Raw genomic sequence first — 21,947 nt, forward strand, 5'->3', positions numbered from 1 at the left:
CTGGTGACTCGGATAAACTTATCCTCAGAAGCAGAGGTGACTCTTGGTCTTCCTTTCCTGGGGCTGTCCTCATGTGAGCCAGATTCTTTGTAGCGCTTGATGGTTTTTGCAACTGCACTTGGGGACACTTTCAAAGTTTTCCCAATTTTTCGCACTGACTGACCTTCATTTCTTAAAGTAATGATGGCCACTCGTTTTTCTTTACTTAGCTGCTTTTTTCTTGCCATAATACAAATTCTAACAGTCTATTCAGTAGGACTATCAGCTGTGTATCCACCTGACTTCTGCACAACACAACTGATGGTCACAACCCCATTTATAAGGCAAGAAATCCCACTTATTAAACCTGACAGGGCACACCTGTGAAGTGGAAACCATTTCCGGTGACTACCTCTTGAAGCTCATCAAGAGAATGCCAAGAGTGTGCAAAGCAGTCATCAAACCAAAATGTGGCTACTTTGAAGAACCTAGAATATAAGACATATTTTCAGTTGTTTCACACTTTTTTGTTAAGTATATAATTCCACATGTGTTAATTCATAGTTTTGATGCCTTCAGTGTGAATGTACAATTCTCATAATCATGAAAATACAGAAAAATCTTTAAATGAGGTGTGTCCAAACTTTTGGTCTGTACTGTATGTCTGCACCCGTTTTTCTTTTAAGGCTCATCATTGTGGGTAGCGTTTTTAGGTTTCCAGGTATCTTCGGCCAATTCATCAATTGCAACTTTTTCGATAAGCTGCACAATTTTTGAACGAATGTACTCCATCCCCCCCCCCATCCCTGCCGTAAATTTTTGCACGCCAATTTTGCAACGTTCTTAGGTGGCACGTGCCTAAATAAAAAAAAATGCGGCAGGCAGAAAAGAGAGAGAATTTTAGATTTTTGCCAAAAATTCATGAACCGAGTGCGCTATTTAGAAGAATTTGGCACAAAAATTGTTAAACGAATTCCGCAAAGCAAAAATAGAGATAAGCGTTAAAAGGGCTTTGTCCAGGTTTAGGAAAACATGGCTGCTATGAGTTTGCAGTGTTTAGCGCCATTTTTATTTTGATATTTTTAGGTCACATTTGTGGTTATCTGATCTTCTGGGTTTTTGTTTTTCTCCAGCAGTTCATCCCGGGAGGAGAAGAGTACGGTCAGTATCCTGGATGATATAGGCAGCATGTTCGACGACCTTGCAGACCAGCTGGACGCCATGTTGGAATGAAGCTACAGTGCTGGCAAGGTCATACTGACTGCTCCCTGCCTCCGCTTCCCTTGCTGGGTCCTGTACAGACCACCTGCCTCCTCCTAGGGCCCTTCTGATCTCTGTCGCCTGATCTCAGAACAGGTCTAACCTTAGCACAAGCAAGAAAAAGCCGAATACCTCAGGATTGTGCTCAGTCTTAAAGGGGCAGTTTGGATGAGGAGGAGGAGGAGGCCGAGGTCAAGCGGGAGGCGGCAACGGCTACGGCATCAAGAAAAGTTCCAGAATGCATTGCAGCACAGAGCCCTGGACTGAGAGGACTAACGTTGTGTTGTCAGCGCCGAGGGCTCATTTTGCGCAGCGGAGCAGCGCGCATCCTACCCGGACGTCAGACCCATAATCTTTCCCGTTTTTTGTATTTCTTGTTTTCGTCTCGTTAAGATTGCGGTTACCAATTCTGTGTGAGAAATGGCTATAGACGTCTTCTCCCTCCCCATCGTCGATGGCCGTCGGGAGGAAATATAGCACCCTCTACTGACGATTTTAAAGGAGGACCCCCCCCAAAAAAATGCCGATGTACAAAACCCGTTAACAAGGTCGTTACTTGGACTCTCATCATCTAAACAGTATCCTATTAGGAAGCTGGCAATGTAGGGCCCCTCCATGATTAGATCCATTTAAGAGTGCATTGCCATTACCCAGCCGTGAGCTGGCGGAGCATCCTAAATATTCATGTCCCCATCATCCGTGCAAATCACCCACCAAGCATAATAGCGGTGCATGCAAACCACCCTCGCTCGCCACAAGAATGAACCTTTCTCAGTTGTCTTCTGCCTCCTGGTGGCCAGGAGAGGTATAACCATCCACAGCTTATCAAGAAATTTTAACCCAATTATCTCAGATGGAAATATTTCGAGGGGGAATAACTTGGGGGTCACAAGATATATTTTTACACCCATATATATCTATATCCTATTTTACCAAATTCTAATTAACCCCCGATAGTTAAAATAAATAAATAAATACCTTCCGTTATATAGAAAATATTTTACAAAATCTATAAAAGAAAATAAAGTATTTTTTGGGGGATTCAGGGGGCCGGGAATATGACGGATCCTGCAGTAACAGAACAACCACAACGACACTTCCACTTTATACCGTTACGATGGAAAAGCCCAATTTTTTCGAGGTCCAGTCCCTGAACCTGACAGCAACTCACGAGAAAGCACAGAATTTATATTTCAGGAGCAGAAGTTCATGGGAAATGGACGGAGTTAATATTGTGGCGTCTATATTTTTTGGGAAAAAAAATAAAATTTTCCACATCCGCTGCCTGGAAATATACAGAATCCCCCCTAATCCTAATATCCGAAATCACAGTACGGAATAGAAAAAAATAGCACAAACCTCGGACACCTGCTTAGTTTTGTTTTTTATATATTTTTGCATATATTTTTCTCCATTATTTATGTGTATATAGAGATTTTTTTATTATTATTTGTTGGCTCGTGCCTTGTTTCCATATTATATTATGCTGAAGCGCGGCGTTGGCAGATATTATACTTTGGGTACTTAGATTTTGGCAGAAATGCCCCACTTTGCTTATAGAGGAATCACATTTTGGGAATATGGAGATTGGGACCGAAGAAATCCACCTCAAATTTTAGGCCTAAGTGAGGAAATATGGTCCTGTTGCCTATGGCAACCAGTCAGAAATCAGCTTTCATTTTCTAAACTGAGTCGGCGTTGGTAGCGGGTACCGAGTCTGACAGAAACGTACCCCTACGAGTTCAGAGAACCTGGTTTGGGAGTACAAGAGTAAAAATCACCTCAAAATATAGGCCTAAATGTGATTTTATATAGAAAACATGGTCCTGTTGCCTATGGCAACCAATCAGAATTCAGCTTTCATTTTCTAAACTGCGTCGGTATATATTATACATTGGGTAACTGAGTGTGGCAGAAATTTATCACTATGAGTATAGCGGGTTTGAGAGTAGGAAAATTTGGGACCTGAAAAAAAATAAAATAAATCACCTCGAAATTTAGGCCTTAATATGGTCCTGTTGCCTATGGCAACCAATTGGTTTTCATGTTCTAGCTGGAAAAATGTGTCTGATTGGTTGCTATGGGAATCAAGGGCAAAATGGCGCCCAAATAGCATGCCGCTCGCTGCCAACCACTGCCCTCCACCACTCAATCTGTGCCATAGTATGTCCGTCGTTGTGTAATGCGGGGGAGGGAAGCGTACATGTGACTGATATAAATGTATATGATAGTCAGGGGTCCTTGTTTAATTTTTTATTTATTTTAAGTATTTTTTTTTTTTCCGCCGCAGACGTAATAAAGTAACCCCTTCACTGCTGGAAACCCGATAACAGAACAACTATATAAAAATAATAATAATAATAATAATAAAATTGAAAGGAAATATTCAAATCCATAAAGTGTTAAAAGAAAGGTATTTATTAAGAAGGCAGCAAGAAAATCCTATTCACGAAAGGTCTACATGATGGATACATATATATATATATATAGTATATATATATATTTTTATGACTAAGCTATGGAAGAGATCTGTACTGTATCCCCGTCCTGTGACAGCTATGCATCTTGGTGCTTTCCCTACAGTGCTGTGCTTTTACGGTTAATGACTATTGCATTTTATTTGTGATCTGTGACGCCGTATCGATACGTCTGAGAAAATAAAAATTGTTTTTGGTATTTTTTTTTTTTTATTTATTCATTTTGGTATGCGTGTCAATTTATATTTGTATTATAATAATGTGGTAAAGGGCGGCAACGTTTTCTGACTTGATAAATAATAGAATTTTGACTACCTGCACACACCACTAGAGGGAGCTCACTACTCATAGATTTATACAAACAGTATTGAGCGCAATGGGAGAGTGTAAACCTGTCTGCAGTGAGCTCCCCCTAGTGGCTGCTTCTGGAAGCCATTTCTGGTAGCAAACAGAAGCAATTTATGCTTTAGGTACCTGAACATTGCCAATAGATCCAGATCCTCTCTGGCACAGGTAGCACACCTATGTCCTAAAGTCATAGATTAAGCGGTGTTCGGATTGTAAAGCATCAAACATGGCAACAGTTCATGACTTTAAAGGGTTATTCTCATCTTCATAAATGACATTGTCGGATAGAGCTTGTAAACACAAGCAATTTTACAATTTACTGCTTGTTAAAATTTGCAACCATTTTTGAGATATTAACACTTTTTTTTTTTTTTTTCCCCGCTCGTTGCCTTGGAGACCGACCACTGCTGATAGACAGCAGAACATGCTCAGTGCTTACAAGCTCTTTTTTTTTTTTTTCAGCTTACCAAGCACTGTTTTGAAACTGTCCAGAATCACCGTTATTTCCTGGCGAGCTTCAGTGTAGCGCCTTCAAACTGGACAGCAGCGGCGGTCGGTCTCCTAGACAACAAGCTTGATGCAATAGAAAAGTGTTAATATCTCAAGAACGGCTGGAAATTTTACTAAGCACTAAATTGCAAAAGTGATTGTTTTTACAAGCTCTATCAGACAATATCCATATCTTTAAAATGGGAATAACCCCTTTAAGAGCCTGTAGTACAAGCTAGTACCCCATTTCAGGTGTACATTATGTCTAAATATTCTATGCGGATTCAATTGATAAAATCCTGTTTTCCTAGCGCTGAATGTAACATCATTGCAGAGATGTAAATGATTAAATTCTGACTGCCTGCAGCCTCTTCTTTCAAAAGCCATAAGTTTAATATTTTTTTCCGTCCATATATCCGGATGAGGCCTTGTTTTCTGCCGGACGGGTTGTAGTTTTGACACGACACCATTCATTTTACCATACTATGTACTTAAGCGGGAAAAAAAATTACAACTGTGGTGAAATCATGAAAAAAAAAATCAATTCCACCATGATTACAGCGAAACCAAACTTGTATAATTTTATTTATTTTTTTAGTAAAAAAATGAAAAAAAACTTTGACAGGCTTGCTTTTCTGAGATGGCACTTTTTTTTTTTTTTACATTTTTCTCTCCATGTACCGTATATTCCGGCGTATAAGACGACCTGGTGTATAAGATGACCCCCCTACTTTCCTGTTAAAATATAGAGTTTAGGATATATTCACCGTATAAGACTACCCCTTTTCCAACGCATACCAAACACCGGTAAAAATTAAAAAAAAACAGATTTGAATTTAACATGGTCCTTTTTTAATTTAAATTCTTATGACATGCAGGTATATAGCAGGAAAACTGTCACTCATAAACATATTAAAATAGGGGGGACCCCACGTCATTTTTTGGGGGGGTCCCCCATTCTAATAGCTAGTAAAGGCTAGGTATTCAGCTGGGGGCTGATATTAGTAGCCTGGGAAGCTCCGTGGGTATTACCCCCTTCCCAGACTTCAAACATCTGCCCCAGCCGTCTGCTTAACCTCCGCTAGAGACTATAATGATGGTGGATCCCACGCCAATTTTCTTTTTAAAAAATCCTTTATTTTAACACTAAATGACAATTGAGGGGTTAATAAAGATGCAGTCCCTAAATTATTAATTTTGTAATTCATTTTTCCCAAAAATGTTGACGTGGGCTTCGCCATATTTTTGTGTCCAGCCAGGTACAGCAGGCAGGAACGGGCTGCCCCCAACCACCAGCTGCCTATTTGTACCTGGCCGGACACAACAATATAGGGAAGCCCTTTTTTTTTAAATTATTTCATGAAATAATTTAAAAAAAAAAGACGTGGGGCTTCGCCCTATTTTTGTGTCCAGCCAGGTACAACTAGGCAGCTGGGGGCTGGAATCCGCAGCGCAGGGAGGCCCAAGCTTTCTGGCCCCCCCCCGCTGCAAATTGCAGTCCGCAGCCACCCCGGAAAATGGCGCGTTCATAGACGCGCCATCTTCTGGCGCTGTACCCAACTCATCCAGGGCCCTGGTGCGGTGGCTCACTGGGTAATAAAGGGGTTAGGGCCAGCTTGGCATTATCAGCTGGCCCTAAGCCCGAAATTCATGGGGTCACGCCAATATTAGACATGACCGCCATGAATTTCTAGTAAAGTAATTAAAAAAAACACAACACCCAGAATAAAGTCCTTTAATTGAAATAAAGACACAATTTTTTAATGTTCTAAATTAAACCATACTTACAGTCACGCCCATTCCAGCTGAAGCCAACGATCTCCTGCAATAAAAGTAAAATAATAAAGCAACCTCATCCTTACCTCTCCATGGTTCCCAGGACCGGTCCAGCTCTGCTACATTCACATGACAGGCTGTACCGCAGCAGAACGCTGCCGTTCAGCTTGCCATGCGGCAGACACTGAGAAGCGCAGGCATGCTTCCACTCCTCAGTGTCTGACTGTGACGGCATCCAGATGAGCCGAGATCATGTCCAATGAACTCGGCTCACCTCATGCACGTCACTGACAGCGTGGGAAAATTCTCCTGCTCCCCACATGCGCAGTAGAAGTTTCCCACGCTGTCAGTGACGGACGTCCAGGAGGTGAGCTGAGTTCATTGTCGGCTCATCTGGATGCCGTCACAGCGAGACACTGAGGAGCGCAAGCAAGCCTGCGCTTCTCAGTGTCTGCGGGATGACAGGCTGGATGGCAGCGTTCTGCTGCGGTCCAGCCTGTCATCTCGATGTAGCAGAGCTGGAGCTGTCCTGGGAACCATGGAGAGGTAAGGATGAGGTTGCTTTATTATTTTACTTTTATTGCAGATCGTTGGCTTCAGCTGGAATGGGCGTGACGGTAAGTATGGTTTAATTTAGAACAATAAAGAATTGTGTGTTTATTTCAATTAAAGGACTTTATTCTGGGTGTTTGTGTTTTTTTTAACTTTGACTATGGGGTTAGTAATGGGGGTGTCTTATAGACGCCTCTCCATTACTAACCTGGGCTTGATGTCAGCTGGCATTATAAGCTGACATCAACCCCAACCCTATTACCCCACTGCCACCGCTACAGGGCAGCGTGGAAGAGCGAGGCTAAGTGCCAGAGTTGGCGCATCCTATGAATGCGCCATTTCTGGGGCGGCTGACGGCTGGTGTTTCTAGCCTGGGAGGGGGCCAATATTCATGGCACCCTTCCTGGGCTATTAATATCAGCCTCCAGCTGTCTGCCTAGCCTTTGCTAGCTATTAAAATAGGGGGGACCCCACGTCATTTTTTTGGGATCCCCCATTTTAATAGCTAGTAAAGGCTAGGTATTCAGCTGGGGGCTGATATTAGTAGCCTGGGAAGCTCCGTGGGTATTACCCCCTTCCCAGGCTTCAAACATCTGCCCCAGCTGTCTGCTTAACCTCCGCTAGAGACTAAAATTAAGGGGAACCCCACGCCAATTTTTTTTTAAATAAATCCGTTATTTTAACACTAGATGACAAGTACAGTAACCAACACTGTCACTGTACTTCATATATATGTGACTGACATGTTTCTATCTATCTAATCTATGTGTGAAGCTCTATTCTTTCTATTCTAAATTGTCGGGTGCCGGCTTATGCCGCTGCTGAATTGCCGGCTTTTCATATATTGTCACAGAAGCGATGCGAACTTCCCTGCTCCGGACACAGCGCAGCGCTTCTGTGACAAGTGAAAGCTGTCGGCACAGAAGCCCTGCGCTGTGTCCGGAGCTGGGAATACGCAGCGATGTGTCAGTTTCAGCACAGAAGCGCTGACTGTCTGGACCTACCGCCGCCGTATTTTAACTCCCTCCACCTTATATTAACTCCGACATGGCAGGGATACGGCCACGGCAGCTTATTAACACCCCCAGAGTATCCCCGCATGTCAATTTCTGAAAGTTCAAAAGCATTACCGGCGTATAAGACGACCCCAGACTAGACAGAAGATTTTTCAGTCTTCAAAAGTCGTCTTATACGCCGGAATATACGGTAAGTGCTTGTTTTTTTCTCTTTTACAGTTTTAACCACACAGATTAATTTTTATATTTTCATAGATCGGACTTAGCGATACCAAATATATATTTATTTTTAATTTTGGGCTGAGAAAAAAGGAGGGGGTGATAAAATTTATATATATCTGTATAGATATATATAAATAAATAAGAATGAAGAAAAATGGGGGGATATATATATATATATATATAAATAAAAATAGGGGAAAAAAATATATATATATAATTTTTTTTCTCTTCCATGTTTCTTAATTTTTATATTTTTTTTTTAGTCCCTGTTAGACCTGCGATCAATTGATTGCTTATTCTATATACTGTAATACTACGCCAACGGAGCCTGCTGATCAGGGGGTCTTCAATCTCTGGCAGTGGCATTTAAGTGGTTAAACAGCAGTCGAATATGGATGCTGGCTGTATAAAACAGCTGCCATGTATAGAGCGGTCTCAGCTCCTGTACAGCCGGTGAGGAACAGGTTAATATTGAATTCAATGTCTAATCCGCTTAGCTGCCCCTAGTGGTGGCTGAAGGCAGTGAAAATGTTATCATTCAACTCTATGACTTTAGGATATGGGGAAGAAGGGAATTTGGAGCTTACAATGCAGAAAATGAAATATCTCTTTATAAATGTATACAGTGGATACGGAAAGTATTCAGACCCCTTTAAATTTTTCACTCTTTGTTTCATTGCAGCCATTTGGTAAATTCTGAAAAGTTAATTATTTTTTCTCATTAAAGTACACTCTGCACCCCATCTTGACTGAAAAAAACAGAAATGTAGAAATTTTTGCAAATTTATTAAAAAAAACAACTGAAATATCACATGGTCATAAGTATTCAGACCCTTTGCTCAGTATTGAGTAGAAGCCCCCTTTTGAGCTAGTACAGCCATGAGTCTTCTTGGGAATGATGCAACAAGTTTTTCATACCTGGATTTGGGGATCCTCTGCCATTCTTCCTTGCAGATCCTCTACAGTTCCGTCAGGTTGGATGGTGAACGTTACTGGACAGCCATTTTCAGGTCTCTCCAGAGATGCTCAATTGGGTTTAGGTCAGGGCTCTGGCTGGGCCAGTCAAGAATGGTCACAGAGTTGTTCTGAAGCCACTCCTTTGTTATTTTAGCTGTGTGCTTAGGGTCATTGTCTTGTTGGAAGGTGAACCTTCAGCCAAGTCTGAGGTCCAAAGCACTCTGGAAGAGGTTTTCATCCAGGATATCTCTGTACTTGGCCGCATTCATGTTTCCTTCAATTGCAACCAGTCGTCCTGTCTCTGCAGCTGAAAAACACCCCCATAGCATGATGCTGCCACCACCATGTTTCACTGTTGGGATTGTATTGGGCAGGTGATGAGCAGTGCCTGGTTTTCTCCACACATACCGCTTAGAATTATCACCAAAAAGTTCTATCTTCCTCTCATCAGACCAGAGAATCTTATTTCTCATAGTTTGGGAGTCCTTCATGTGTTTTTGAGCAAACTCTATGCGGGCTTTCATATGTCTTGCGCTGAGGAGAGGCTTCCGTCAGGCCACTCTGCCATAAAGGCCCGACTGGTGGAGGGCTGCAGTTATAGTTGACTTTGTGGAACTTTCTCCCATCTCCCTACTGCATCTCTGGAGCTCAGCCACAGTGATCTTGGGGTTCTTCTTTACCTCTCTCACCAAGGCTCTTCTCCCACGATTGCTCAGTTTGGCTGGACGGCCAGGTGTAGGAAGACTTCTGGTGGTCCCAAACTTCTTCCATTTAAGGATTATGAAGGCCCCTGTGCTCTTAGGAACCTTGAGTAATGCAGAAATTCTTTTGTAACCTTGGCCAGATCTGTGCCTTGTCACAATTCTGTCTCTGAGCTCCTTGGGCAGTTCCTTTGAGCTCATGATTCTCATTTGGTCTGACATGCACTTCAGCTGTGAGGTCTTACATAGACAGGTGTGTGCCTTTCCAAATCAAGTCCTATCAGTTTAATTAAACACAGCTGGACTCCAATGAAGGAGTAGAACCATCTCAAGGAGGATCACAAGGAAATGGACAGCATGTGACTTAAATATGAGTGTCTGAGCAAAGGGTCTGAATACTTATGACCATGTGATATTTCAGTTTTTCTTTTTTAATAAATTTGCAAAAATTTCTACATTTCTGTTTTTTTTCAGTCAAGATGGGGTGCAGAGTGTACTTTAACCCCTTTCCGACATGGTCAGTAATAGTATGCACCACATCGGAAAGGCCAGTTCAGCCGGGGCTCCGGCGCTGAGCCCGCACTGAACCGAGAACATGTGAAAGGATTACCCCCGCCCATCGGTGACCCTGTCATGAGAGCGAGGGTCACTGATGGGTGGGCATGACAACCCTGGGTCTGCAGCAGACCCCAGTGGTTGTCATGTAAAGATTGCTGTGAGCGCCACCTAGTGGTCGGCGCTCATAGCACAGGAGCATTTCTGCTACATAGAGGTGATCTGCTCATCACCTCTATGTAGCAGAGGCGATCGGACAGTTGCTGCTTCTAGTCTCCTATGGAGACTATAGAAGCATGCAAAAAGTGTAAAAAAAAATGTTTTAAAAAATATTAAAAAAATATAAAAAGTTTAAATCACTCCCCATTTGCCCCATTCAAAATAAAATAAAAAATAAACCCCACATACACATATTTGGTATTACCGTGTACAGAATCGCCCGATCTATCAATATAAAAAAATAATGAATCCAAACAGTAAATGGCGTAATGAGAAAAAAATTCAAAACGCCAGAATTACGCCAATAAAATGCAATAACAGGCGATCAAAACATCGGATCTACCCCAAAATGGTATCAATAAAAACATCAGCCCGGCGCGCAAAAAATAAGCCCTCACCTGGCCCCAGTTCCCGAAAAATGGAGACGCTGCGGGTCTCGGAAAATGGCGCCATTTATTTATTTATTTTTGCAAACTTTGGAATTTTTTTCACCACTTAAATAAAAAAAGAACCTATACATGTTTGGTGTCTACGAACTCGTAATGACCTGGGGAATCATAATGGCAGGTCAGTTTTAGCATTCAGTGAAAGTGGAAAGAAAAAAAAACAAAAAAACAACTGTGGAATTGCATTTTTTTTTTGCAATTTCACTGCACTTGGAATTTTTTTCCCGTTTTCCAGTACACAACATGGAAGAAGGGGAGCAAAAAACGAAAACTCAAAAACGGAGAATGCTCCAGTCATGAAGGGGTTAATGAGAAAAAAAAAAGAACTTTTTAGAATTTACCAAATGGCTGCAATGAAACAGAGTGAAAAATGTAAAGGGGTCTGAATACTTTCCATACCCACTGTATCATTCTGGCAGGATGCAGGAACCAAGAGAGGAGGATGGAATTATTATTGTGTTCAATTGCAGTTGTAAACAGTGGGGAAAATAAGTATTTGATACAATGCCGATTTTGCAAGTTTTCCGACCTACAGAGAATGCAGAAGGCTGTAATTTTTATCGTAGCTACATTCACCTGTGAAAGACAAAATCTAAAAATAAAAAAACAGAAAATCACAGTGTATGATTTTTACATAATTAAATTTCATTTTATTGCATGAAATAAGTATTTGATCACCTGCCAACCAGCAAGAATTCTGGCTCTCACAGACCTGTTAGTTTTGATGCACTCATTACCTGTAGTAATTGCACCTGTTTGAACTCATCACCAGTATAACAGACACCTGTCCACACACGCAATCAATCCAACCTCTCCACCATGGCCAAGACCAAAGAGCTGTCTAAGGACACCAGGGACAAAATTGTAGACCTGCACAAGGCTGGGATGGGCTACAGGACAATAGGCGAGCAGCTTGGTGAGAAGGCAACAACTGTTGGTGCAATTATTAGAAAATGGAAGAAACACAAGATGACTGCCAATCTTCTTCGTTCTGGGGCTCCATGTAAGATTCTGAGAAAGGTCACCCCTGGCAAAAATTATGGAATCACCAGGCTCAGAGGATGTTCATTAAAAGAAGATCACAGACATGGCACAAAACTAAAGTCATTTCAAAGGGCAACTTTAGAGCTTTAAGAAACACTAAATGAAATCAAGATAAAAAATGTGGTACTCAGTAAGGGTAATTTTTTTCAGACCAAGCATGGTGAAGCATGGTGGAGGAAACATCATACTTTGGAAGTGCTTTTCAGCAAAGAGGACTTGAAGGGAGGATGGATGGGGTCATGTATCGCGAGATTTTGGCCAACAACCTCCTTCCCTCAGTAAGAGCTTCGAAGATGGGTGGTGGCTGGGTCTTCCAGCATGACAATGACCCGAAACACAGCCAGGGCAACTAATGAAAGGCTCCGCAAGAAGCATTTCAAGATCCTAGAGTGGCGTAGCCAGTCTCCAGACCTGAACCCAATAGAAAATCTTTGGAGGGAGCTGAAACTCAATGTTGTCCAGTGACAGACCCAAAACCTGAAAGATCTGGAGAAGATCTGTATGGAGGAGTGGGCCAAAATCCCTTCTGCAGTGTGAGCAAACCTGGTCAAGACCTACAGGGAACGTCTGACCTCTGTAATTGTACAAAAGGTTTCGGTACCAAATATTAAGTTTGGTTTTTCTATTGTATCAAATACTTATTTCATGCAATAAAATGCTAATTAATTATGTAAAAATCATACAATGTGATTTTCTGGTTTTTATTTTTAGATTCTGTCTCTCACAGGTGAAGTGACCTACGATTAAAATTACAGACCTCTCCATTCTCTGTAGGTGGGAAAACTTGCAAAATCGGCAGTGTATCAAATACTTATTTACCCCACTCTATATCTATCTTCAGTGAGCTCCCCCTAGTGGTGACTGCACGCAGCAAGAAGTTTTTAGGAACTAGAAATCTCTGTAAACTCTAAAGCCGTGTCTGTTCTGCTAGACCGAGAGCCCCCTATTTCCACACCCTCACCCTACACCAAGAAGGCGTGAAGGAGGCAGAGCTTACCAGTATACTCCCATAAGGATTAGTGTACAGTTTGGCGACATTAATAAAACAAGACACAGAGAGCGCAGACGTCACCATCATTTCGATTTTATTGGAAATGAAGTCGCTGATCCTATAATACAATATTTAAAAACCGTAGAAAAAAAAAAAAGAGGCTCGACGTGTGGAAAATGACGTGTGATGGGGGTGAGGCGTACCTGGAGGGTCTGGGAATAATCGGCACCAGACCCCCCGTGCTGGCTGCTTCGCTACACCTGATCCAGTGTGAAAATTAGTGTTCAAGAGCCCCTAAAATAAAAGTTTCAGAAGTCCTTAAATCTGGGTTCAATGTCCTTGTGAGACGACTCCGAGACTTTCATCGATTGTTTTTTACAATTGGGGGGTGATTTGCCCCTTAGGATTTTCCATAGTGTGAGCAAGTGACGTGAAGGTGAAGAAGACGTCTTAAGCACCGGCCTCGTCTGGCGTCAATTTTAAAAGAATCATAAAAATTTACATTATATACAGTGACGAGCGCGGGATATAATACACCGGTGGGGCGACCAGAGTGCACCCATATAAAACCGTAAAAACAGCCGTGATGGATAGAAAAGTGAACCGTTACAATGGTACAAACGGGAGGTACTACAAGGCTCAGCATGCCGCCAGATAATTTTTACCAAAAGCTGGTTTACATTTCCATAGTCATGAAGTTGCTCTGGGGGTCCATCCTGGACTGGATGCGATCCCAAGGCGCAATCTCCCCTCGCCCCGCCATATCTGGAGGGGCAGATCTGACAACAGCCCGGGGGGTCATAGCAGTTGTCACTTCTTTTCCTTCCCGCACAGAAGTAATTGCTTCCCCAGTCCGGGAGCCTGGAAGGTGCTAAATATATAGGAATAATTTACAAAAATAGATATATATTAGGGGCTGTTATCTGTGGGGGTCTGGGTCCTGAGTCCCCTACCAATCGGTCAAAACGCTCCTCCTGCCTGATCTGTGCACAGAGCAGTGTATGTACCCAAGTCTATGGGTCTGTATATCACTCTCATGCAGGAGTTGTACACTTCACAGGACTCGATGATGGGGGTCTCAAAACAGGCTGATCAGTAGCACATAGCAGCCCCTGTAACATATTAAACATTTTTGTAAATGATAATTACCCTTTAAAAAGGAGCAGGAGGCAGGTTTATTATGCGAGATCGCAGCGACTCCACACATTTGCATTCATTAATGGGGGTCTATAGAGGGGGTCTTGAGCCAGGGTTTTTTTTTTTTTTTTCAGGAATTGGCATATAATAATAAAAATTAAAAAAACAATAATTATTAAAATCTCACCTCTCCAATGACTTTACATTCATCATTCATTTGACCGCAGCAGCCAATCCCTAACCACAGCGCATGATCACTGATTGGCTCATAAGTGATGGAGGTGACGTCCTCACTATTGAACTGGAAAAGACCACCGGAGCGGCAGTGCAGGATTTGACTAGATAAGTAATGCTGACTTTATACCATTTCTTACCCTTGACCCTTTTGCAGACTGTACATAACAATGATAATCCTGATTTCGGAGGATTGCGCCCCGACCTCGAGCGTGGAGACAGCAGCATTATATTATCATGAGGGGCACGGTGCCCGGGCAAACCTATATGGGTGTCATTAAAGCTACGGAGGATGCTATATATTCTAGATCCATAAAGACAATTCATTTCATTGATAATACCCTCTTCTCATGATCCCGCAAGTCTATTGTCTTTAACACAAAAATGCTCCTGCCCGGCGTAGAGGGGGCCGCGGGAACAGCCGGGGGGGAATTGGCTTTTCCCAGCGCGCAGTCTTTAGTTCCTGTATCATTATGGTGCCCGAGCTCTGAATTGAGAGAGAGAACAATCCAGGAGCAAGAAAACAAAACAAAAGGAACTGGGGGGGGGGTCCAGGTGCCTTAAAGAGTCTCCTAAATAAATTCTTATCAAAAAGTCAGATGTCCGTGGCAATAAAGGGAAGGCTGGCAGAGAAGACTTGGCCGTGGTTCGGGCAGAGGATATAAATGGAGGTGGCTTGGTCTCCATTAGCATGTCCAGACCTAAGAAGACAGAGAGAATGAATGAGAGTCAATCAATAGGGAATGTACGGGAAGTGGGTGTAGTTGTCACGAGCAGGGGTATTATAGGGCTGTAATACCCAGAGGAGAGGTGAAAATATTTTGGACCAGAATACCCCAACCTTTGACTTTATTAGGGAATTCTGTAAAGCGCTGTGGAAATAATGGCGCTATATAAAGGAGTAAAATAAATAAATTCTGACATAAAGTGACCGTAGTGGGCACGGACAGACCCCCACGTCTACCAAAATCCGCCATGGCAGCAGAGCCTGTGTTCCTGTGCATGCACTGATGACACCTAGTGGCTCTTAGATAGCAGTGCACAAAGTACTGGATATAACTTACCTTTACTGTACTGTCTACGGCACCCGAAAAGAGACGTCCTCGCGAGACGGCCAATGCGGTCACACTGCCCTGATGTCTCAGCAATGTCTGTGTGCAAATCATGTTATCCATACTCCAGACCTGGAGGAAGAAGAGGATCCAGAGTCACAGACATGATATAAGGTTGGATAAGTCTTCTCCTGGCAGACTGTGACTGGACCCAGAGTTTTCCCACAAATAGACATCTGAGTTAACCCCTTTACCCCCGAGCCTGTTTTTACCTTTATGACCAGGCCAATTTTTACAATTCTGACCACTGTCACTTTATGAGGTAATAACTTTGGATCACTTCAACGGATCCCACTGATTCGGAGATTTTTTCGTGACATATTGTAAGTCATGACAGTGGTAACATTTCTTCAATATGACTGGCGTTTGTGAAAAAAACGAAAATTTGGAGAAAATGTTGCTATTTTCAAACTTTGAATTTTTATGCCCTTAAATCAGAGAGATATGTCACACAAAATAGTTAATAAATAACATTTCCCACATGTCTACTTTACAGCAGCACAATTTTTTTTTTTTGCTCGGAAGTTATAAGGGTTAAAAGTTGACCAGCGATTTCTCATTTTTCCAACAAAATTTACAAAACCATTTTTTTAGGGACCACATCACATTTGAAGTCACTTTGAGGGGTCTATATGACAGAAGATACCCCAAAGTGACAACATTCTAAAAACTGCACCCCTCAAGATGCTCAAAACCACATTCAAGAAGTTTAGTAACACTTTAAGTGTTTCACAGGAACTTTTGAAATGTGGAAGAAAAATATGAACATTTAACTTTTTTTCACAAAAATTTTGCTTTAGACGCAATTTTTTTTTATTTTCGCAAGGGTGACAGGAAAAAATGGACCACAAAATTTGTTGTACAATTTCTCCTGAGAATGCCGCTACGGTACCCCATATGTGGGGGGAAAACTACTGTTTAGGCGCACGGCAGGGCACAGAAAGGAAGGAGCACCATTTGACTTTTTGAATGCAAAATTTGCTTCAATAATTAGCGGACGCTATGTTGCGTTTGGAGAGCCCCTGACATGCCTAAACAATGGAAACCCCCCATAAGTCACACCATTTTGGAAACTAGACCCCGAAGGGAACTTATGGAGATGTGTGGTGAGCACCTTGAACCCCCAGGTGATTGACAGAAGATTATAACATTGAGCCGTGAAAATAAAAAATGTTCATATTTTTTGCCCAAAAATGTTCTTTTAGCACCAATTGTTCTATTTTCACAAGAGTAACAGGAGAAAACGGAACCCAAAATTTGTTGTGCAATTTCTCCTCAGTACGCAAATACCCCATATGTGGGAGAAAACTACTGTTTGGGCGCACAGCAGAGCTCAGAAAAGAGGGAGTGGCGTTTTGGAAAGCAGACTTTGATGGAATGGTCTGCGAGTGTCATATTGCATTTGGAGAGCCCCTGATGTGTCTAAATTTATCTAGATGTGTGGTGAGCACCCTGAACCCACAGGTGCTTTCACAGAATTTTACGTTGATCTGTGAAAATGAAAAAAAAAAATAGGTTTCCCACAAAAATGTTGTTTAACCCCCATTTTATTTCATAAGAATAGCAGGAGAAAATAGACCCCAAAATTTGTTCTGCAATTTCTCCTGAGTACGCCAATACCCCATGTGTGGTTGAAAATTACTTTTGAGGCACATGAGAAAGTTCAGGAGGGAAGGAGCGCGATATTGGAGTTCATATTTTGTTGGACTAGTTTGAGGGTACCATGTCACATTGGCAGAGCCCCTGAGGTGCCAGGACAGCCGAACCCCCTATTAGTGACCCCATTTTACAGCCTCTGTGCATGCAAAATCGCCTGGACGTATTCATACGTCCAAGGTCGGTAAGTACCGGACGTATGGATACATCTAAAGTCGGAAAGGGGTTAAGCAACCGAATAGTGGGGGTGGCAGTGCTGTCTGAGCCATCCTCACTATCAGGGGTGTATGGGATCTAAGGAAGCAAGTTTAGGAAAGTAGATGTCTTTACTGTTGGCACAAAGACATTTCTGGATAATGGATGAAAAAAATAAAGATAAAGAAGTCACGTACCCGTAAGGACCTGTCATATGAGGCACTGAAAACCTTGGTTTGGTCGGGAGTGGAGATGACGGCCAGAGCGTACACCGTTCCCACATGTCCAGTTAACGTACGAACTTGCTCCTTGGATTCAATGTCCCAGACCTGGAGCAGACGAGGAGACACGGTAATAGTCACAGTGAATGCAATTCTGTTCAAGATTGCGAATAAGGAGGGCAAACTGCGACATGGACTGTTTGGATGGCTGGAGAACCACAGGTCGGAGCCCTCGCTTATATTTCCTTCTCTTGGGTAATACAATAAGATTCCTACTCACGTGGATGAGATTTTCGTACGTCCCGCACACTATGTGGTGGTTGGTGACGGCGATGGAGTAAACGCTTCCACCGGACGTCTGCAGGACGTGGACGCACTCCAAGGTCCTGATGTCCCAGATCTGCCGGTGACAACACAAATGCTCTTAGGTGACAGTTATATCTTTCTTCTATTCTGAAAAAACAAATGTAGGGTGCAAGGGCTGGAATAATGGTCGGGATTCCCGGGGTCATGGTTCTCGCATCCCACACCCTGAAATTTCAGACTCGACTTTTGATAGAAAGGAGGAAATCATTTGGGACCTCTTTGATCACCAGTCTAATGCTTCTCAATATGTCAGCCCCAGACTGGTGATAAGCCCGGCACTAGGCATAAAATGGCACACTAATTTCCCCCAGAGTGTCCATTGAACCTTAAGACCCCCCGAAAAGAAGACAGAAGCAGTTTATAGTCGCTTCTGTCTTCTCTTTTGCTCGGAGTTGACCAGCTTGATTAGATCCAAGGATAGTGTGATCGCCGGGGCTGAGGGGTCTGAAGGAGGTGGTTAAGGGGTCAATATACCCCTGTATTTCTGACTACACCCCCATCACACATCCTACGCTCTCTCACCTTTATGGTCTGGTAGGACCCGCTGTACAAGTAGTTCTGAGAGGCCACGAGCGCACGGACCCAGTGGTTAAGGCCGGTCAGCTCCTTCTTCAGCTTTAAATCCGTACCCACAATGTCCCAAACCTGCACAGATGGGAAGAAACATGGAGTCAAGGAAATAAATGGTGAAAATAAGACCCCCCTATTGTGTGAGATGATATAGAAAGACATCAGACTCGAGGCCAGAACCCTCCATAGCGGTGTACTCAGCCTCCATGGGGAGTACGTTTCTGAATCTACCATCCGGGGGATTATAAGAAAACCCACAGACGGACACGGACCTTGATGGCTTTCAGGGAGCCGCTGAAGAGCATGTTGTGCGAGGACACGAGGGTGCACACCGGGTTGTCATGCGCCCGGATGGTGTTCACTTTCATGAGCGTTGGGATGTCCCACACCTGGAAGAAGAGACATTGGGGGTCATAATGAACCGTCCGGTCCTCCATCACTCATCCGTCGGTCATACTCACTATTATGGTGCAGTCTGCGGAGCCACTGTATAACTTGCTTCTGTGGAACAGAAAGGAGAGAGTGTCAGAGCATGCTGGGAGTTGTAGTTTTGCTCAGGTAACATTCCTCGAGGACTCACCCTTGAATACACAGGGCCAGTACGATGCCGTCGTGCCCCTCCAGGGTCTTTTGGCACTTGTAGGTTGTGCAGGTGTCCCACACCTAGAAGGAGAGGGGAGTGTAAGGAAGGGGACGACGAGCAAAACCGCATGCGGCCAGTATGGGGCGCCGCCGATTACCTTTATGGTTTTGTCGGAGGAGCCACTGAACAGCAGATCTCCTATGGAGTAGACGCACAAACACCACACGGGGCCTTGGTGCCCCACGAAGGTACCCTTACACTTAAATATCTGCTGGGGGTCGTAGGCTGCAGATGGGAAGAAGAAGGGCGTCAGTCAGCGACAAGGCAGCGGCCGTGGGTTAGTGACACTGGTGTCTGGTCGTCTACTACTTACAGCCAAGTATTCCCATGTTCAGCCGAGCATTGATGTGGGAGAGTTCATCCTGTAACAGAAGGACACGGTGAGCGGTGACGTGTCGGCCCAGCAGGGGGGGCACTTACTTTCTAACGTACGTTCCGCTCACATTCAGCATTGAGGCGTCTCTGCGGAACTCCATCAAGTCTTCGCTCAGCTTGCTTTGGTTCTCGTCCAAGACGTCTGTGAAGGAAAAAGAAAAAAAAAAAAAGTGGTTCAGTCCAGGAGTAAGAACAGCAGCAGCAGCAAATGGCTGATAACAGAGGACACTAGGCGACAGAGACAGTGCTGCATCTATGGTATGCATCAGGATTGAATCAGGCTTGTAAAAGCTGTTGGGAAACTACAACTCCCAGCATGAACTCACAACCAGCAGGTATGCAAGGGTTAGCAACCTGCTGCACTCCAGATGTTGGGAAACTACAACTCCCAGCATGGTCTGACACGCAGCCGTGGTGCCGCAGGTTGCCGACTCCTGTGTTAGAGGGACGGACTTGGAACATCTCTTACCAAACTTGAGCTCCAGGTTCTTCTCCAGCTGGTCAATCTTCTCAGACAGCTTTCCCAGCATGGAGCGGAGGAAGGCGATCTCCTGGTCCTTCTGGGTCATGGCCACTTGCATTTCATGGAACCGGTCATCTGTCTGCTGGAGAAATTCCTTCAGACCCTCAAACTTACATGTCTCCAGGTGTGTTTCGTACGTGTCCTGGTTCCCGATGAACGTGCACCTGGGATTAACAAAGAGGCGGCCGTTAACTCCATCACACAGGTCTGATCTGCAGAGCATTCTCCGTCACGTCGCCGGCTGCCCCTATACAATCCCTCCACCGTGTATATATCCTGAACATACCCATACTTTGAATGAGGGCACTTTATGTGTTCACACTCCTTTAGGTGGGCTTCCAGGTTCATTTTCAGCAACGGCGGGCAACTCGGGTTATTGGGACAACGCACCGGCCGATAGTCACAACTGCCTTCATGGTCCCTGCAAAGACAGAAGGAGAAGGGAGGCATAAGACATAAAACCTAAAGCCGGACAGGGACTGTAGACTGAAAACTACAACTCCAAGCATTATGTCCAGAGGTGGAAATGATAAACTAATCTCTACGTCAAGCCTTCCAATAATCAAAGGGGTTTTACTGTTCAACCTTAAGGCCTGATATTTAGGACAGGCCTTTAAAGGGATCGGCGCACCATACCAACCGACCACCCATCCAGAAGATCGGTCATATGTTGCTGATTGTTAGAAGTCCGGCCTGCAAAAGTCTCAAAAACTGGGCTCTGGTGTCCCCTGTTCACACGGAGCAATGGTCGAGCTCGACCATTGCTCCATGCAAACAATGGAGCGGTCTTTTGAGACCGATGCAAGTCCCAGACAGGAGACCCTCAGCAGTTATTAATGCACAGTGCACGCCCATGTAGCCGGACCCCCACAGATCTCTTTCCTCTGCACACAGTGGGGTTTCAGCAGACGGACCCCCATAACAGGATACTTACTTTCTGGCACTTAGTTTAATGGTGAAGGGGCAGCCATGAGGGTCCACTTCATACGTCGTCGGCTTCCCGTTGGCGCAGGGGCGGCAGCCGTATTTACAATGGATGAAGAGCTCTCCTATCTGCTCGGCGACGGCGATGTTATTCACCACCACTGTTAATTTGGCATTATCCACCGGGCACTTATCTGGCGAAAGGAAAGAATGGAGTTAATGTAAGAGGTCCGCACAAAAGAAAAACATTTTAACTAGTATTTTTTTTTTTAAATTCCTTTATGGATTTTCATTTTATACTACACTTTACATGGGGCTGCCAACAAATTAGCATTTGCTTGATCGTTGCCATCGATCGCTCGTCCGATCACATAGGGATCCCCCCAGCGATTAGTATAAATTGTGGCAATCTCCCCCTTTAATATAATCTAGTAAAACAAGAGTCTACCTACCGGAAGTTAAGGCGCACCTCCTGCAAAAGGTATGCTGTGGAGCAGAGGAGAGAAGTGTCAGCAGCCGTCCATACATTCAGCGAGCGCTCCTAGCATATAAATGGACATTATACTTTACAGCCGCTCGCTGCGGCTTTATCAATCCGTTCCCCAATCCTCTGCGGTCACATAATCCATATAGGAAGGGGGGAGAGGGGATTAACCTATATATTTACCATCCAGCCAATGACTGTGATATTAAGAGCACCACCTAGTGGCCTACGGAAGATTCAAGCAGGGAAAGGAGACGGCAATATTGCAATAGTCCTGTGTACTATTACACCACATGTGCAGGTCATGTCTGGCCACCAGAACAGCGCTGACCCATCGAGGCCTGAGGTCCGATAATGTCCTGGGGGATCTAGTTTGATCGGACCGGGGATGGGGCTGTATGTGATGCACCGGCCGTCTACAAGATGGAAGACGGGATTCATCAGACCCGACGCCTTCTACCATTACTGCTGCTCC

General features: G+C 43.9%; 2 protein-coding genes across 17 annotated transcripts in view; one reads left to right on the forward strand and one right to left on the reverse strand.

The window, feature by feature from the left end:
• CASKIN1 (CASK interacting protein 1) overlaps positions 1-3,915 on the forward strand; it is a 193,567-nt gene extending 189,652 nt beyond the window's left edge. For 7 of the 9 annotated variants that reach the window (XM_073648361.1, XM_073648364.1, XM_073648365.1 and 4 more), the window contains one exon: positions 1,113-3,915. In XM_073648361.1, coding sequence (XP_073504462.1) covers positions 1,113-1,212 — 100 coding nt within the window. In that variant the 3' untranslated portion in view covers positions 1,213-3,915. The remainder of the gene's footprint in view (positions 1-1,112) is intronic. The other 2 variants (XM_073648362.1, XM_073648367.1) reach the window with 1 other exon arrangement.
• Positions 3,916-13,109: 9,194 nt separating this feature from the next.
• TRAF7 (TNF receptor associated factor 7) overlaps positions 13,110-21,947 on the reverse strand; it is a 31,761-nt gene continuing 22,923 nt past the window's right edge. For 7 of the 8 annotated variants that reach the window (XM_073648371.1, XM_073648375.1, XM_073648372.1 and 4 more), the window contains 15 exons: positions 21,441-21,474; positions 20,999-21,182; positions 20,351-20,485; positions 20,011-20,228; positions 19,610-19,683; positions 19,480-19,528; positions 19,264-19,391; positions 19,104-19,186; positions 18,985-19,024; positions 18,796-18,912; positions 18,476-18,598; positions 17,868-17,987; positions 17,564-17,695; positions 15,468-15,587; positions 13,110-15,104 (listed from right to left, as the gene is read on the reverse strand). In XM_073648371.1, the coding sequence (XP_073504472.1) occupies positions 15,090-15,104; positions 15,468-15,587; positions 17,564-17,695; positions 17,868-17,987; positions 18,476-18,598; positions 18,796-18,912; positions 18,985-19,024; positions 19,104-19,186; positions 19,264-19,391; positions 19,480-19,528; positions 19,610-19,683; positions 20,011-20,228; positions 20,351-20,485; positions 20,999-21,182; positions 21,441-21,474 (1,572 nt within the window). In that variant the 3' untranslated portion in view covers positions 13,110-15,089. The remainder of the gene's footprint in view (positions 15,105-15,467; positions 15,588-17,563; positions 17,696-17,867; positions 17,988-18,475; positions 18,599-18,795; positions 18,913-18,984; positions 19,025-19,103; positions 19,187-19,263; positions 19,392-19,479; positions 19,529-19,609; positions 19,684-20,010; positions 20,229-20,350; positions 20,486-20,998; positions 21,183-21,440; positions 21,475-21,947) is intronic. The other variant, XM_073648374.1, reaches the window with a different exon arrangement.

This window comes from Phyllobates terribilis, unplaced genomic scaffold (assembly GCF_046119375.1).
Source record: "Phyllobates terribilis strain yellow unplaced genomic scaffold, ASM4611937v1 Scaffold_9__5_contigs__length_417890890, whole genome shotgun sequence".
NCBI classification, from domain to species: Eukaryota; Metazoa; Chordata; class Amphibia; order Anura; family Dendrobatidae; genus Phyllobates; species Phyllobates terribilis.